Source organism: Rhinolophus sinicus, chromosome 15 (genome assembly GCF_057876585.1).
Source record: "Rhinolophus sinicus isolate RSI-liver-muscle chromosome 15, RSI-T2T, whole genome shotgun sequence".
Taxonomy (NCBI): domain Eukaryota; kingdom Metazoa; phylum Chordata; class Mammalia; order Chiroptera; family Rhinolophidae; genus Rhinolophus; species Rhinolophus sinicus.
Genome location: NC_142515.1, coordinates 4,357,625 through 4,375,375, shown reverse-complemented (window position 1 = coordinate 4,375,375; position 17,751 = coordinate 4,357,625). Strand labels below are relative to the sequence as shown.

At 46.8% G+C, this 17,751-nt stretch overlaps 1 protein-coding gene across 2 annotated transcripts in view; it reads left to right on the top strand.

Annotated features, from left to right (window-relative positions):
- The window catches only part of DOCK1 (dedicator of cytokinesis 1), a 446,228-nt gene that overhangs the window by 84,761 nt on the left and 343,716 nt on the right, over nt 1-17,751 (top strand). For both annotated transcript variants that reach the window (XM_019728239.3, XM_019728238.3), the window contains exons 15-22: nt 16-114; nt 1,074-1,146; nt 5,334-5,437; nt 5,821-6,004; nt 10,066-10,163; nt 12,006-12,095; nt 12,414-12,514; nt 17,529-17,663. In XM_019728239.3, the coding sequence (XP_019583798.2) occupies nt 16-114; nt 1,074-1,146; nt 5,334-5,437; nt 5,821-6,004; nt 10,066-10,163; nt 12,006-12,095; nt 12,414-12,514; nt 17,529-17,663 (884 nt within the window). The remainder of the gene's footprint in view (nt 1-15; nt 115-1,073; nt 1,147-5,333; nt 5,438-5,820; nt 6,005-10,065; nt 10,164-12,005; nt 12,096-12,413; nt 12,515-17,528; nt 17,664-17,751) is intronic.

The window sequence follows — 17,751 nt, the reverse complement described above, 5'->3', positions numbered from 1 at the left end:
TGCTTTCTTTTAAAGCATGTGATTTTCCCCGGAGCTGGTGATGAAGCGATTTCAGAGTACAAGTCCGTAATTTACTACCAAGTGAAACAGCCGCGCTGGTTTGAGACTGTGAAGGTATCATTTACATGGTCATTTTGTCGCGTGGGGTTGGTTATGAAATGCTCACTAGTGTCCTGAGGCAGCCCCCACCGCCCACCCCGCCCAGGGGCCGCTCACTGACAGGCACCCTGAGCAACAGGACCTTTCCACATAGTCACTCAAGGTTGCTAAGGAACCACGCGGGCATTTCTTGGAATACATTTGCTCTCACCTCCTTTGGGACATGAAAATAGGACTTTCATGGAGACAAATGACAGAGTCCTTTAAAGGCAGCTATTGTCTTTCTCTTCCCGGGTCTGTTTTATGTGTGAAATGCTGTCTTTACACCAAATGGAAAAAAATAGAGATGACATTATACGGAGGGTATTGCAGGGCAGACAGGTCCCGTTCCCCTGGTGCTGCCACTGCATTTCATAATGCACGTGCTGACATCCAATGGTGGCCCACCGTAGAGGACACCAGCCGACACACACCAAGGGCCTGAGTATTTGAAAACCAGGCCAGCAGACGGCTGGATGCAGCTGTTAGCTATGCGAATCAGGCACAATCTTTGCTTAAAGGCAGCATGCATTAGGTCTTTCTTCTTTCACCATAAGTCATGGCAGGAAGGCTTTCATTCTGCCGCCGAGGGCAGGTCCCCGAAGCTGTGGAGGGAACACAGACACTCCCGGAAGGGCTCACAACAAAAACGGTGACTTTTACAAATAGAATCTTAGCAGTGAGGATGGAACGTTTGAAGAAACTTGAGCTGCCTCCCAGAGTTGGCTTTGCATCCTTTACAACGTTATCTTGTTTAAATTTTCAGAAGGCAAGTTGCCTTCAGGAAAACCACACAGGGGATTAGGTAGCCAGTGTTTCCAGCACTGCAGTGTAGAAACACGTGCAGCTGTACAGGGTCTCTCCAGCGGAATAGAGCTGGTAAAGCGAGATGATGCTGGTCGAGGTGCATAAACTTCCCTTTTCAATTCTGCAAGGTGGCCATTCCCATCGAGGACGTCAACCGCAGTCACCTTCGGTTCACCTTCCGCCATCGATCCTCGCAGGACTGTGAGTAATCAAACACCTAATCCCACGCTTGTCGAGGGAAAACCCAATAGGCTGCACTTCTATTCTAGATTGTTCTAGAAGTTTCTAGAACTTGGTTGCCATAACACAATGAGGTCTTGACACTTCGGCTCGTGTCCCATGTTACCCTGTTCCTGGGAAATGTTATTGATTCTTTCATCGAGCCAAGATCTCACAGGATATCTTAATGTTCTTGTTGAGTTTTTCCGATGAGGTGCTGCTACTGGCTCTTCTTTTGATTTCCTCTCTTCCATTTTGCTTGTAACACTGTTCCACCATCAGAAAAGTCACTGAGATACAAGTAGATTCCAAACATGGGCTCTTCCTACTCTGCATTGGAATTGAAAACCATTGAAGCCTTTCAGAGGCCCTGGTGTCTAGAACTTGGGCAGAGCTTTTCTCATCAGAGACGCTGATGCGGCTTTGATCATGATGCCAAGACTTTGGGAAGAAAGAACTGGTTTTGAAGCATTCACCTTCCAAAAGAATTGGTTATCGATGACTGAAGTCTGTGTCCTCACATTTGTTGAATTAATTGTCTACTAAGGACATAGCCCTGTGTCAGACACTAAATAATATCACAGAAGGAAGATTTGCCCCCCATCCTCAAGGTCTGTATCCATAGATTTGGGGAAACAAGTGACAGTGAGGTGGCTACAGTTGGGTATGCTGTGCCATCGAGGGAAAGGGTGGTCTGTGTGGCTGTGATGGTCACCAATGACCCCGTGGGGCCAGGGCCACGTGGGGGGATCCTCAGCCCTGGCTATGTGTACCTCTGCAGATGTGTCAGCTTGAGGGTAAGAAGGACGGGATCTCGGTGAGGCGACATGGAGTCTCCCGACCCGTGGCACGATGCTTCGCACGGAACAGAGGCTTGGTGGACACCACAGCTGCTGTGACAGTGGTCCATCCTCTTGACTGTTTCTGGGGGCCTGCCCGTCCTGGGCCCTCCCCGAGTGTGGGGCCTGCACAGGAGGGCTCTCCTCTTACAGAACTGAGGTTGGGTCGAGGATTGTGGTCACTTGTGAGAACCAAGCAGAGCAGGGCAGCGTGGAGGGTCGGGTGCAGTGCAGAGGTGTGAGTGTACATGGGGGACATTTAGGGCAGGTATGTCTGCAGCCGAGGCCGGAGGGAGTGGAATAGCAGTGGGTGGCAGCTGGTCAGACCAGGGCCGAGTGGGCTGCAGGGGAGCAGGAGGCGAGTGGCGCTGGAGGACAGGAACAACATTCTAGAATCCACAGAGGCCTTGATCTCAAAATTTGAGCACGCTCCCCCTTATAACAAGCTCGTTCTTTCTAATTAATAAATCTCACTAGGGCAGAGGGGTATCTTCTGTTGCATTTTAATTTTCAAAATCCTTGTTTTTCGAGTCAGTTTTAAGTACTCATTATAGACAAGATGCTATCACCCGATGTACCATGACACATTTGCATAATTAATGAAGTCTCCGCGGCCACAGCTTGTGGGACTTTGGAGCCGTGTTGAGCTTGGAACGTGTGATGCTGACAAAATCCCAAGCTGTCAGCTGCTGGGATGATGGTGGCCACCAGGGCCTCTCCCATGGCCCCGTCTGCAGACCCTTGGGTCAGAAATGGAGAGAACTGAGACCACATTGTACACCCCCCTCCCGGCAGAATATGAGCTGCTTTTCCCCAAAGGGAGCAAGTGCTGGGGTTTCTCAGGCTGGGATCTATCCTCAGGGTTGGGAAGTTTGGGCGGATGTAACTGTGTAACACTCTCCAGCTACTCGTTAGCAATTCCAGATGCGTCAGCTCATGTTTTACACGAGCGAGAGCAGATGTGTGGCTTCTGGGCCCAGACTGCCAGGGGCTGGTGGGTTCCCTTGTTTGTAGGGGGCCTGGCTGGGTGGGGCAGCCCGGCCTGCTCCTGGCGCACGTGGCCTCCTCCCGTGGCGCCTGACGTTTTGTAAATTTGTCTATCTCATAATGACTGCTAATGATCATTTGACATGGGGTCGGACTCCGTCCCATTGGTGTAAAGATGTATGATAGTAATAAAAGAGGAGCATTTTTATTCTGTGCTACTTGATACTGTGATGGGAGAAGCCCGGGGCTGGCAGGTGTGGTCACGTGTCCTTCTGAATCGTGGCAGCTTTCATAGAGACATTCTTTATTTTTTGTGTCAGCCCAAACTTAGAAGGATCTGTTCTTTTTCACCTGAACATGAAGATATTTTACATTTTCTAGTGCCTTTTTACAAAGGTTTCTCTTTGATTCCTAAGGTACATACTTGTTTTACTTTTAATCCCCCCTTTATTTTTGGTTAGTGGATCGTTTATTCATTCATCTAATTGACTAGCATTTGTCGCGTACCTACCGTGTGCCAGATACTGAAGGACACCAGGATGCAAAGATTAATGAGCTGTGTTATCTCATGCAGTGGCGTCTTCTGGTAAATACTTTATCCCCTGACTCAACGTGGGCAGACATGTGCTCCACCCTCCTTGGACCTCTGTCCTGTGGTCTCTAAAAAGACAACATAGGGTACATAACTTTAAAGCTATTTCCTGCTCTGAGACTCAGTGTTTCCATGCTGTACTCAGATTGCATCTCGAGGGATTCCTGGTGAGTCCATCTCCCTCTCCATCCCTGCCTGATGTGGCCCCTGCCAGCCTTGGATCCCTCACTGCCCATGACTCACTGGCTTTCTGTCTCCCCACCAGCCAGATCCGCTCCCACTTTGGGCCCTTTGCATTTGGCCACCTCTTTTCCTGGAAGGTTAACATCTCGGCTCAGATAGACCTTTTCCGCCACCCCCAACCAGATTGCCCCCATTCCCACCATAACCCTTCAACAAATCACCAAGTTTTTTGACTTTGTTAGCGGAAAGAGTATGCTTTTGGTGTCTCCCCAACTAGAACAAATATTTACTGAGTGCCTGATATACGGTGGGCACTGTTTCATGCACTGGGGAGACAGCAGTGAAAGAATACACACTATCTCCTGAATCCCAAGTCCAGTTGGGTGAAATTAACCATAAACAACGAATACACGCACATGTGCGCACACACACCCACACACATGCTGTCACACCTGGTAATCTGGTAGCGGTAAGGACTGTTGTCTTCGTTCTCTCCGGCAGTCACAACAAAAACTATAGACGAGGGAGCTTAAACAACAAGAATTTATTTTCCTACATTTCTGGAGGCTGGAAGTCTGAGATCTGGGCACCAACATGGTTGCGTTTGGATGAGAGCCCTCTTCCAGGTGCAGACAGCTGTCATCTTGCTGTGTACTCACATGGAGGAGGCGAACCCCAGGTCTCTCCCTTTCCTCTAAAGGCCCCAATTAAGGCCCCAATTGTATAGCATCAGAGCTCCACGCACATGACCTTGTTTAACCTTCAGTACCTCCCTGCCACAGGCTTATCTCCAACAGAGTCACCTGGGGGCTAGAGCTTCAACATAAGAGTTTGCGGGGACACGATTCAGCCCATAGTAACTATGAAGGAAACTAAGTCAGGCGAGGACAAGGGGTTGACCAGGCTACGAACTTGTTGTCTTAATCGGCTGGTGACTTCGGAGTGGGTGACACTCCCACCGAAACTTGAAGGAAATGAGGGCAGGAGCCTCACCTGCAGACACCTCGGGAGGAACTTCTTTGCCAGATAGGGAACGGAAGGTCACATCGAGGTTTTTCGGTCGCTGTGATTTATATTAGTGGATGGTGTGCGGTCGGACTCCATCCGCTTTGTTTCCCCGAGACACTGGTTTTCGCAGTGAACGTGCTGCCCCTTGGCTGTCGTTGGCCATGGCCCTGTGTTTCCAGACCATGACCGATCCCATTGGTCTGCGGATCCTCAGCCTGAACACACTGTCTTCATTAGTATCACTGTACAGTTACTCTTGGCTTCTAGTATTGCAGGCTTTCCTGCAAAGTCATCCTGGTACTTGGCCCTTTACTCTCCAATCAGTTTTCAAATTCATGAGCAAGCGCTTCCGTGAGACTTGAGTTGGAATTGCTTCGAATTTGCGATTCCCTTTATGATTAGTTTTCCTACTGCTGAGCCTTGCTCTTCCCCCACTTACTTGTGTTTCCTCTGACATGCGTCAGTACGGTTTTATAATTGTTTCATAAGGGCCCCCTGCACCACCGTAGGGTGTTCTTTTGTTACGACAGCAGTTGAAGACGTATTGATTTCTATTGCAGCTAAAGACAAATCTGAGAAAATATTTGCACTAGCGTTTGTGAAGCTGATGAGGTACGATGGGACCACTCTGAGAGATGGCGAGCACGATCTGATCGTCTATAAGGTAGGCCTTTTCATGGGTGCCGTCTCGCTGATGTGGCTGCTTCCTGCCTTTCTGGGCTTCCTGGCCCGAGCTGGCCGTGCTCCCCTTTGTGAGACAGCGGCTGGCCAGCAGCACGTAGTCACGCAAATGCACATGTCTGATGACCAGCTTTTGAGCTGCTTCTAATGAGAGGAGATGCTACGTATAGACAGTAACATACCAGGCACTGTAGGATGAAATGCTCTGCTGACATGAATTAATTGACAGGAATTAGGGAAATCATTAGAATAAACTGTTCAGCAAATGATCAAGTGCAAATATTACGATGGTTAAAAGGATCAAGGATAACATGGAGGTCACTGAGGGTGAATTGGGGTCCACGTATTGCATAATTAAACCCACAGGCCGAAGCGAAGAAGCTGGAAGACGCTGGCACGTACTTGAGTCTGCCCGCCACGAAAGCAGAGTTGGAGGAGAAGGGCCACTCAGCGACGGGCAAGAGCATGCAAAGTCTCGGCAGCTGCACCATCAGCAAAGACTCCTTCCAGGTGTCAACTCTCGTGTGCTCCACGAAGCTAACCCAGAATGGTGAGTTCTGGGCACACACACGTCACCCCGGAGTTTTCCTCCCGCAGCCCCATCCGTCTCATGCTTTAGCTGAGGGGAGGAGGCTTCTACAGGTGCCGGAACAAAGTCATTCCTGGCTTTTCTCGGTAATGGCCTGTGTGGATGTCTACGGATTAGGAAAGGGGGTGACAGTCATCGGACTTGAAAATTCACGCTCTGATTTTGATCCAAGAATTAACCTTAAAGAGAGAGAGAAAGCAGTGGGTTTACTTTTTTAAAAGCATTTTGGCCAAAGGCGGGTGACATGGCCTAAGGGGAAATCCACAAGATTTAAAGTTACACCAGAGACCTGGGCCTGAGCCCTTGCCCTGTGCTAACCCTGGGAATGACCTTGAACTAGGTCCTCTGAACCCCATTTTCCTCGTCTGTACACTTGGTGACAGTGCCTGCCCAAAAGGGCCTTGTGGGGGCAGTATAGGGTGGGAGGTCCCCCCCTCCGTGCCTTCCCCTCTCCCGGCTGTTCATGGAGGTCATCACTGGTGTCCTCTAGTTGGAAGACGTTTCTAGTCCCCCACTGGGTAAGGCGCCCTGTGCTGAATGCCGCGCACGGAAGCACAGCCTGAACGCAGCAGCTCCACGCTGCCCGTGTCCCTGTGCTGGCCTGGCTGCCACGTATTGTCACCGCTGCTTCCCACCTCCCCGGTGACATGGCTGTCTGGCCAGGGACACTTCTTATTCAGAGCACGCTGTCTGGGCGAGGCAGAGGCGCCTGTGCACAAATCCTCCATTTAAGAATCGTGTCCCCCAAAAGTGACAGTATCACAGCTGTGCAGTGACTCTGTGCTCTCTTGAAACTCAGCTCCAAAATCCATTTTTCCCTCTTCACTACCTGATGTGGGTTTTGATTATTAATGTCTGTGGCTATCATGAATTGTGTCCCTGGGGGTTGTCCATAAATCTTGCAGTTGTCTCGGATTTGCCCGAGGGACAGTCATTGTTTGGACTTGAATGGGATAAACATAGGACAAAAGTAACCCCATCATCTGAAAGCCACTGCATTGTGGTGGAAAGTGCGTTGGCTGTTAGGGTGGGCAGGTCCTTTCAAACTTTCCAGGCCTCTGGCTCTGTGCTGCTCTCTTGGGCAATAGGAGCTGTGCTTTCTCACCGCTTGTCTGCTGAGTGAACTGTGTGGGGGAGTGTGGGGGATTGTCACTCAAACATGTGGAGGCCATTTGGATTTTGGATACATACTCGTACCACTAATATTACTTTAGGAACATTAGTTCACCCTAAGCTATGAGTTATCCTAGCTTGTGGTCATGTAGTCACCTCCATAAGCAAATGAAAACCCTTAACTGGGACACTGGGTCCCGTGCAGGCATGGGGAGGGGTAGAGAGTGCCCTGGGAGCATGTGGCCCCCAAGGCTGGGGCTTGTGGGACTGGGTTATGGAAGGGATGCCCTATAGATTAAACATTATTCCCTGGATTTGGTCGTCCTCTAAATGTTACGTATATGTTCCCCTCTGATGGTCCTCTAGCCTGATGGCTGCACCCAGGGGTCATTAACTCAGGGCAAAGGCAGCCTGTCCAGTGAGTCTCCACCCCATGTGTGTGGCTGGCACTATAGCTTGTTAGTAGGTGCCGGACAGTGGATTGCTGCTGTGCGTTGCCATTGTCACTGTGTAGGAAACCACCATGTTGTATGTGGGTCATATTCCAAAAGCATGTTTGGAAGTTGGTATTTTGAACTTGAACATATTTCCGTCATCAAAACAATACCCTGAATAGCAGCTAGGTTGTGAGACCCGCCCACAGAATCCTTCCTTCTTAATCCCCAGAGGAAAAGACCGTGAACTAGGAATTCCCCAAGGTATTAAGTCACAGAAATCTCTCGGGGATGCTGTCCACCCTTCCTTTCACCTCTGAGCTCCTTGCATCTCACTGGCCTCAGGGTAATTCCCTCCCTGGAACTGAGGGAGTCAGCACCCTGGGCTCGCAGCAGCCGTTGCTGGGCAACTGGGAAATGCCAGTGTGATTGCTGCTCACTGAGAGGAAAGGGGGTCATTTTTGGCTCCATTTCACCCCAGCCAACGATTCCTCTTTTGGGGATGGTGGCGTGTCAGGTGTGGGAAAGATGGAGCTCCCCCAGCTGGCCCTAAGCATGGATGCCAGATTCTCATTGGAGAGTCATTTTTCTGAAACCGTGATTTGTTACTGCGAAGTTCCATTACTTAGGGAAAAGCAGTAGCTGAATTATTCATCGAGGTTTGTGTTACACATCTCTGTCCTCAGAATTATGCTGGATGCTGTGGGGGATATAAAAAGAATATAAGATGTGATTCCTCTCCTCAATTAGCTTACTATATAATTAGAGAGGGAGAAGTCATGAAACAAAGAATTATTAAGGGTCTGACTGCAGTGGCTCCCCGCGCACGGAGAGGGAATGCCTGGTCTGACCCGGGTAGCGGGGGGCGGGGCAAGCTCTGTTTCCTGCATTCATGCTCCCTCTCCTCCAAGGTGTCCGTTCACTACTAATTTGCCTCGCTGTATCTTTTCTCAGATGTACAGAGCAGAGATAGCCTCAGCCTACCTCCTATCCAATGTCCCACTGACTTTGTATGGCTGGAACCCAGATTACTAGCCATCTCCATTAAGGAAACACTGGTGGCTCTTGTGGAATGAAAACCTCTCTAAACCCCAGGACCAGAGCATGTCTGGGCAGGGTGTCGCCTTCATCATCACTTCAGTTTTGATTAGAAATGAAAACACGTTCACTTTCATGTTGAATGGCTACAGTTTTCAATTTCTGATCATCTCTTTGGTGGACTGCTGCCTTAGTCTCAATGCTGGGTGTCACGCTAAATGTTTTCTTCATGTCATGTCACTTAATTCTTGTACCAACCCTGTGAATCAGATCACATTGTACCCATTGTTCAGATGGTGAAACTGAGGTGAAGTTACTTGCCCAAGGTCATATAGTGGTGGTGTGGCCCAGCTGGTTGTTCAGCTAAGGCTTTACACCTTTCACAGTATTTTAAGATGCTGTCCCTTTCTCATTTTCCCATTTTTAACTCTTCCCTTTGTCAGTTCTACTTGGGGGTAAAATCACATAAATGATGATGTATGTTTCGCTCCTCACATGTGTGCCTTTTGTGTGGCTTTATCCTTAGATTCTAGTTGGTGTCTTATGTTCCCTGAAATGCTGCTTATTGCTGAAATGAATTTGTCTTTTTAGTATTTACTAGTGTTTTTCTTAGGGAGACAACTTCTGTAGCTGTAGTTCGTTCCTGATGAGCATGCATAGTAAATTAGATGGCCTTTGCTAATTGTGTTTTTCACATAATAGGGTATTAAAATAACTCCCAGTGAAAATTGTGGACGCACTCCTTTCTAGAGATGTCTGTATTCTGTCTTCAAGCCTTGACAGACATCTTGCTGCCTAAAAAATCATTTCTGGACATCGTCTCCCATTTAGTCTGTGAAAACCCAGTGCATCCAGCTTGTGATTTTTCTATTAGGAAACAAATAAACACAAACTCAACTGGAAGAGGCAGCCATGGCAGGCCAGGCCCGGGTGAGGCCAGGCCCGCATGCAGCAGGGGCTCCGTGGGCCAGGGCTCCTGGCTCCTTGTCACCTTGCAGTTTCACGACCTGGATTTGCACTCATTATTTTATATGATTTTATCTTAAAAAGGGGGGAAGAAATCGAGCTTCCTGGTCACACTTGGGAAGAGATGCCAGGAAAGCACTTGGTGGGTGACAGCCCCTTCCAGGCCGTCGCTGCTTGGTTGGACCCCGCCTTCCTGCGGGTTGGAAAGGCCCGTCCTTTCTTAGGCTCCCAGATGCATTTTTAAAGCTCTCACATGGAAGTCACTTCATGGTAAGTGCAGTTGGAAACAATGATCAGCCACCCTGCACATCAGGCATGTTTGCTAGAAAGCAGTGAAACACAGAGCTGCTGACGTTTTACAAGCAGGGCTGATTTTTCTGTTCCAAGCAAACTGCACACACAGCCCCACACGGTGCCTACGTAAGGGGCCGCGTTCCTGCTGGAGGAACTGACTTTCGTTTCTGTTCCCAGTGGATCTCCTGGGGCTCCTCAAGTGGCGTTCCAACACCAATCTGCTGCAGCAGAACCTGAGGCAGCTGATGAAGGTGGATGGAGGCGAAGTGGTGAAGGTAACGTGAGCCTGGGGCCCCAGGGCTTTGGCTTGCTTCTGTCGTCCTCGGGCACATCGTCAGATGCTGCCTCCCAAGGTGGTGGCGGCTCGCCTTAGAATCCTTTGACAGCAGTGACCTAGGGCCTGCCGTGACCTCTGCGTGGACGGGATGCTGGGGTGGCATCACGGTGAAGGCAGCGGGACCTGGAGTTAAGCCAGCCTTGGGTGCTGGTTGCTCTTCCCGTGGGTCCTCGCTGCCGGACAGAGAGGTTAACTCGCCTCTTTCAGCCTCGCAATAAGCCGGTCGCCCACTTGCACGGTCTGTACGGCCAGGCCCGGCCCTGCCCCAGTTCTTCACCCCCCAGGAGGTGCTTGCACAGGGACACTGTCTTATCTCTGTAAAAATTAATTATGTAAAGTGGCCTTAGTTAAATAGCAATATGGTTAACGTCGGTGTGAATTAATTTGGTCGCACCACTTTTCTAACTTCATTGTAGAACTGTTCAAACGTATCCTCGCTCATCTTCCAGTTTTCATTATCTTTTCAGGTCCTTGTCAGCCACCACTGGCTGGACAATGTTAATTGCATTTGAAACTTCCCTGGGTTCTGTAAATTCCGCGATTCTGATGGAAGCTGGGAGAATAAGTTAATGTAACTTTAGAAGACACACAGTTAATGAGATTTTGTCCCTTGTCATTTTTAAGTCCCTGTAGCACACCAGGAATTAGTTGTATTTCTGTTGACCTGTTGTCACACTTACCAGGGGAAATCAAGGACCATCTTGTTCTTCGTTCTCCTTGTCTAATCTATTAGCAAATCCCGTTGCTCATCCCTGGACGTTGTCACGTCTCTCCCTCTGCTTCCTGTGCAGCACAGGGAACCACCTGGGGCAGGATGACGTGTGTGACCCTCCCCTCGGTTGACCTCTGCGTGGCCAGTGTGCTTTGTAGGTCTGTAGAGGTGAATGGACTTGTCCAAGGCCACGCAGCTGCTAATGGCAGCCAGGACTGGGGGCCCCCAGCCTCCTCGGGGCTCCTTTCACTCTATTTCAGGGCCTCATAGACTGGGTTTTTTTTCCATTTGTCCAGGGCCTCCCTTCTGTATATTTATAAGTGGTAGTAGAGAAGGGGCGTTGCTAGACAGTTTGAAAAAAGTACTGGCTCTTGTGGTAAGAGGTACAGCCTCCTGTTTCAGTGGAAATGAAAATGGTGATTTGGGTCCTCCAGTGGATGTTCTTAGAGAGGGTGGGTGTCAAACAAGGCTTTTCCTGCCCCGTGTGAGCACCTCCTGCAGGAGACTCGTGTCCCTGCACCTCTGTGGCTCTGCAGCAGGATGACCAAGGCCACAGCCCTCTGCTGTCATGTCCTGGGCTACCGCTCGTGTCACCTGTCTGGGTGGGACGGGTAGGCCTGCTGCAGAAACCCTGGGTGAACTGTGACGAGCCAGGGCTTGGCACCTGGAGAGTGTGTTGACAGTAACATTGGGCGATTGGCAGATGGCATAAAGTTTGGACCTTTGCAAAGATTTTGCAATCTGAAAATGGTGGGAAACGATACAAAAGTACTTGCTATGGGGCTCTGTCACTGGACTGATGGAACCCAGGAAAAGGGTTGGAGAGTTCCCGTGGGAGGGGGCAGTGGGGCCTCCCCTGCTTGACTCAGGTACCCGTGTCTCTGTTCTGAATTCACTTAGCTCATATTTTCGACTTCTGCTTCTAATGACTGGGAGAAATCCCTAGCGTTAATAGCTGCCTAGGTGCCCTTTGAGAAAGGTGGGTATTTGGAGTGGCAGCGACACTAGCTGTTCCAGGGGGGCAGCTGGGTGGCCTCACCCCATCTGCTGGCCTTTGTGTCTCTGCAGTTTCTCCAGGACACCTTGGATGCCCTGTTCAACATCATGATGGAGAACTCTGAGAGCGAGACTTTCGATACCTTGGTGTTCGATGCTCTGGTGAGAGGCCTCCACTGTTTCTCCACTCACGTATTAACATGCGCTTTTATGCTGCAGCCTTTGGAGCTGGGGGAGGGGGTCCGCCGCGGCAGCCTTGAAAGCATGGTCAGGTGGACATCCAGTCAAAGCCGACAAACTGAAAGCTAGAAAGCTTCTGCCCATAACACATAGTTAGGCAAGTGTGGTTTGTAGAGTAAATAGAGGCAAGCTGGCCGACCCACTTCCCCTACTGTTTGGTGGCTCACACTGTACAGATGACTCAGATGAAGATTCCAGAAGAGTTTGCATTATTTGTTAATGAAAATGTTAATTTAACAGGTATTTATCATTGGCCTCATCGCTGACAGAAAATTTCAGCATTTCAATCCTGTTTTGGAAACCTACATTAAGAAACACTTCAGTGCAACGCTAGCTTACACGTAAGTTCTCTCTGGTTGTTTCAAAACCAGTACTTTCTTTTTTCTTCTGTTTGTTAGTAAGAGTCTTTTTTCATATACTTTTGTTTGTGATTGTACTTTCTCCCCCTCAAAACTCTGAATTTCCTGGGATAATATTTTATTATTGTTTCCATCTTAACAGTCCTAAAAATCTTGTCGAAAGAGACATGTGGTAAATTATCATAACATTTTGGAGTAAATTCTTGCTCTCCACACCTTCCATTTGTCTTTGAAATTGTTAGTTTATGTTCAATGAAACGGATAGATGGGTGCGGGGGGTGGGGGTGGGGGGCCTGCCACTCTGTGGCTTCCCAAAGAGCATTTGATGAATGGACAAATGGATGTGTTCTTATTTTGAGATTATTGCTCGTTTAGTGTGAATAAAATTCAGTTCGGTGTCTGCATTATATCTTTTTGCTCTTTAAAGAATGCCTTTCCTTTTGTTCTAGAAGCTTTGGTGGTAAATAACGTGGGTTCTTAGTGCCCACCCAGCTACTCCCAGCCCATCCCACGTCCCCGTGTGTCCCTCTGTGTCCCACTGGGTGTGTGACGCCAGGGCCGCAGAGGCTGCTCACCTCTGTTGAGGGCGCAATGCTGCGGCCCCGCTCCCTGGGCTTACACAGCAGCTCTGTCACTTCCACCTTTAGGTCGCTTAAGCTCTGGATTTCAGTCTGTCATCTGTAAACTGGGCGTGATTGTAGGTGTGGACGATTTTAATGAGTTGTCTGTCGACCGCTTGGCATAATCCCTGGCACTTGGGAAGCACGAGGCAATTGTTAGGGGCTCATTATTCTTGGAATCATTATAGTGAGTTACTCTCTGTCTCTCACAGTGGGGTTTATTGACATTTATACACACTTTCAATTGTGCAAGTTGCAATGAAAAGATTTAAATAATTTTTTTAAAAATTAAAGTATAGTTGACAAGCCATCTTATATTAGTTTCAGGTATATGCCATAGTGATCTGATATAATTTCTTGAAGGCCATCCACATGGAATCATTAGAACCCATTCTCTTCGGGGCCATTAAATTGGATCACAGCTCCCATCTGCGCCTTGTCTCTGCCTTTGTGTAGCCACAAGCTCAAGGTCAGAGGTCTGGCGCCGGCAGCCCTGCTCCCGGATGTTTTCATGTCTGCCCTGGGTACCTGTTCTGTGCTGGGCAGTGGAGCCCCAAGGGGGCAGGGAGCTGCGATGTCCTCAGGCACACAGCGCAAGCTTTGATGAGTCTTATCTTACTTGTGAACAAATGTTTGTTTAAAGCAGTTTGTTACCTCAGTGGAGATGCCCAGTTTGTCCAGACTTCAGACAGTTCCTTGCAGACTGTGGGGGGAGGTCAGATCAAGTGGCACCATCTTGCGATGGCAACCAAAACACAACCCCAGCCGGCGATGGAAATGGCTTGTAGACGGCTCTTAATGCGGCAGGATCCCAGTGTGTGTCACTTTCTCAGTTCTGCTGCTTTATTGAAAGGTGGCCAAACAACTCTTCTCAGACTAGATTTCGTACATTAATTTCAGAAAATCAGAACGATGAATCAGCTTGCCGCACTGCATTCCAGATCCTTCTGTTGGCATTGCCCCTTACGTGCCTTTGGGGAAAGAATAATGTGCTTATTCTCAGAGGTGGCAAAATGAAAATCAGAGCGTTTTTGCAAGTTACTCAATGGGAGAAGCAGAAAGTACCATTTTACCTTTCAGCTGCGATGGGATTGAGCTGAGAATCTGTGTTCTGTCATTCAGTCTCTGTAATCTGCTGAAAAGGAAATTGTCATTCTAGAAAAAACGTATTCTTACCGTGTTTTGATAAATTAACACCGCCAAGTGTTTCCTCAGAAATTTGCATCTGAGTATTTACATCTGGAAAAAAACAAAAGAGATAACAGATTCACACAGTTTTAACCAAATCATGGGAGGTTGTCTGCACTGACAAAGTGCTCATAGTGTTTATTCCCTGAGCCTGGGAGGTTCCGGTGCTAAGTGTAATAGTATCTCAGAGAGCCACCCTCCCCCCGAAGCCTTAGCAGCATGGGCTTGCATTAGACCCTTGTCCTGCTAGTTTCTTTGTCTCTTTCCTTTGATAAATACTGAGCTCTTTAGCCTTTCTTCACCAAGAACTCCAAGAGAAGAAATTAAAGGTGACTCCAGGCAATGAGCATTACTTCTTAGGGCCCCAGCATTCCCAGGTAGCTCCCCTGTGCAGGTAGGACTCCATGGGAGCTGGAGTCCTATCACAGTGACCACAGCTGGCCCGGTGACAAGGGAGGGAGGCATCACCTCTGGGGACCATTCTCTTAGAAAACCAGCAGACTTTCTGTCCCCTGAGCTGTCTTTCCCGGAGCTGGTTCAGGTTCCCTCCCTTTCACTGATGCTCCATTTGGCCTGGATAATGAGATAGAGAAGGTTCCCATCGCTGCAGGATGGTCTGCTGGACCACCACTGTTTTAGGAGCTTTGTGCTTTTATTGTTAGATCTCAGTAATGCAGAAAGTGCGTTTGACAGAATTGAGCATCCATTTATGATACAACTTCTCAGCAAACTAGAAATAGAAAGCCACTTCTTCATCTGACAAAGGACATCTCAGAAAATGTACAGCTAACCTAAGACTTAAGGCTGAAACGTTGAAAGCCTTTCCCCTAAGACTGGGAACAAGGCGAGCATCTCTGTTCTCACCACATGTGTTTATTACTGGAAGTAGTGCAGTAAAGCAGGAAAAAAAAAAATAAAAAGTGTAACAATTGGATAGAAAGAAGTAAAGCGGTCTTTACTTTCACATAATGTGATTCTTTACTTGCAAAACACTAAGGAATCTATTTTTAAAAAGACTCCCTCTCAAAAAAACTGCTAGAACTAGTAAATAAACTTAGGAAAATTTAGATCCGAAGCTTATATAGAGAAATCAAGAGATATATACCATGCTCATGGATCAAAAGATAAAATCCTGCCCAAATGTCCGTTTTCCCCAATTCATCTATAGTTCAACATAATCCCAGTAAAAAACCCAGCATCCTTTTGTGAAAAAAATTAACTAGCCTATTTGAATACTTAAATAGAAACACAACCTGTGTAGAAGAGGCTAATTTTTCAGAAGAAGAAACTGATTTTAAGACCGTCGTACAAAGCTGTACAAGCCAGGACAGTGTCACAGAGATGGACAAAGAGGCAAATGGAAGAGACGTCAGCTACAGAGTGGTCCCCACCACACCTACTGCTCTGAAAACACTGTTTTTCTTTGAAAAACAAAGAAACCTCATAGCTGGCCGTTTTTCCATGGTGGTCATGATGCAACGTCTCTCCCTCTGGTCCTCACATTTTATATTGAAAAGCCGTGCAATGTGCCATTGTAAGGATGTAGCATCGTTCAACCAGTCCTCAAAGGATGGACATGTGCATAGTTTTACAATTGTAGACATTGCTGCAGTAAACAGCCTTTAATATTTATAATTGTTTCAGTAGAATAAATTACAAGTGGAACTGCTGGTGTGTAAAGATTTGAAGATTTTTAATTGTCGTAGAGATTACCAATTTATTGCCCCAAACGTGCTGTGTCAGTTATGACACTAGCAGGGGCCCAACTTCCCCACATCTCATCCGACCACCTTAATTTTCAGTCTTTTCTATTTGTTTGAGTATATATGGGACGTTTATTTTACTTCGTGTTATTTTACTTTGTATGTATTTATTTAGTAATGAAGCTGATTTTTTAATAGGATTCTTTTTCTGTGATACACCTGGATATGGCCTCTTGGAGTCTTTTTTTTTTTTTTTTAAATTAACCTTCTCACATACTCTGAAGCTTTGAGCAAATTTACTACCACTTGAAATTTCTGGTTATTTGAATTACAGAAAAATAGAAAAATCTTAATTCTTTTGCTTTTATTTTAACAAGTATTTCTTTAAACTACCTATGAATTAAGCACTTAATATAATTTATGAAGGTATGAGTTAAAATCAAAGTTCCAGTATATACTTAATTTATACCAATGTTCTATAATTACTTAGGTAATGGTGTGGAAAATTTAAAAATAATTCTGACCAATTTTGGTATATGATAAACTATGTAAATTTCTGTTATGTTTTCTTGTTAGGGAGTTAATTGTTTTTAGATCACAATTTATAAAAAAAATAGACTCTAAGAGAAGTATAGTCATTATGCTTTTATAACTGTTTTTGTGTAATCTTAGAAAATGCAAAAAAAATTGCAAATCTTTTTATGTATTTACCCATGTTATTCTCATATATTGTTCATCATCTTTTATATAAAATTTATTAGAAAACTCATTAAAAACTAAGAATGTTTCCTGAAAATTTGAAAAATTGGTTCTAATTTTTTTTTTTTTTTTTTTTTGAGTGTAAGAACTCTAGTCTTAGAGAAAGAACTGAAATGAATAGAGATGGCTGAGATGGTTTTTGATAGCAAATACTCTTTTATATAATGACTTTTTGTATTTTGGTAAAATACTTACGTAACATAAAATTTAACGTTTAACCATTTTCAGATGTACGGTTCAGTATATACTTGTAGTATCAGAGATTCACGTCTTGTGATCATCTAGTTCCAGACCGTATTCAGTATAATGCTGTTTTGCAAAGATTTTTTATGCTTCTCTTGGGCTGTAGAGAAAGTCCCTTTGACCTTTTTATTTGACATTGGGATGCTGGCCTACCTATCTAAGCCTGGCTGCTTCATCTGTAATTAGGGATAAGACCCATGACTTGCCTTGCAGCGTTATTGTGGGGATTCAAAACAACGCATTGAAATGCTTAGAAAAACCTCAAGAACTTAGTAAATGCTTGTTAAACGCTCAGATCTCGCTCCTCTGAGAGTTATTTTTATGGGTCACTTATAGTTTTTTCAGAATGTGTTTTACCAATGGAGATATGGTGATAAGTGTGGACCAAAATACAGATAACCCACTTGTGTATTTCTGTCCCAGTTAAGGAGCGAGGTGTTGTCATTTTCTGACCTCATTAATTTGTGTTTCCGTTATGAACAGGAAGCTGACAAAAGTGTTGCGGAACTACGTGGACAATGCGGAGAAGCCGGCCGTCAGCGAGCAGCTGTACAAAGCCATGAAAGCGCTGGAGTACATCTTCAAGTTCATCGTGCGCTCCCGGGTCCTGTTCAATCAGTAGGTGTCGCTGGGTGGCCCTCCAAGGTGCTGTTAGGAAATCCGTCCCTTCCTTCCTTTCTCCTCTCCTTTATTTACCCTTCCTCTT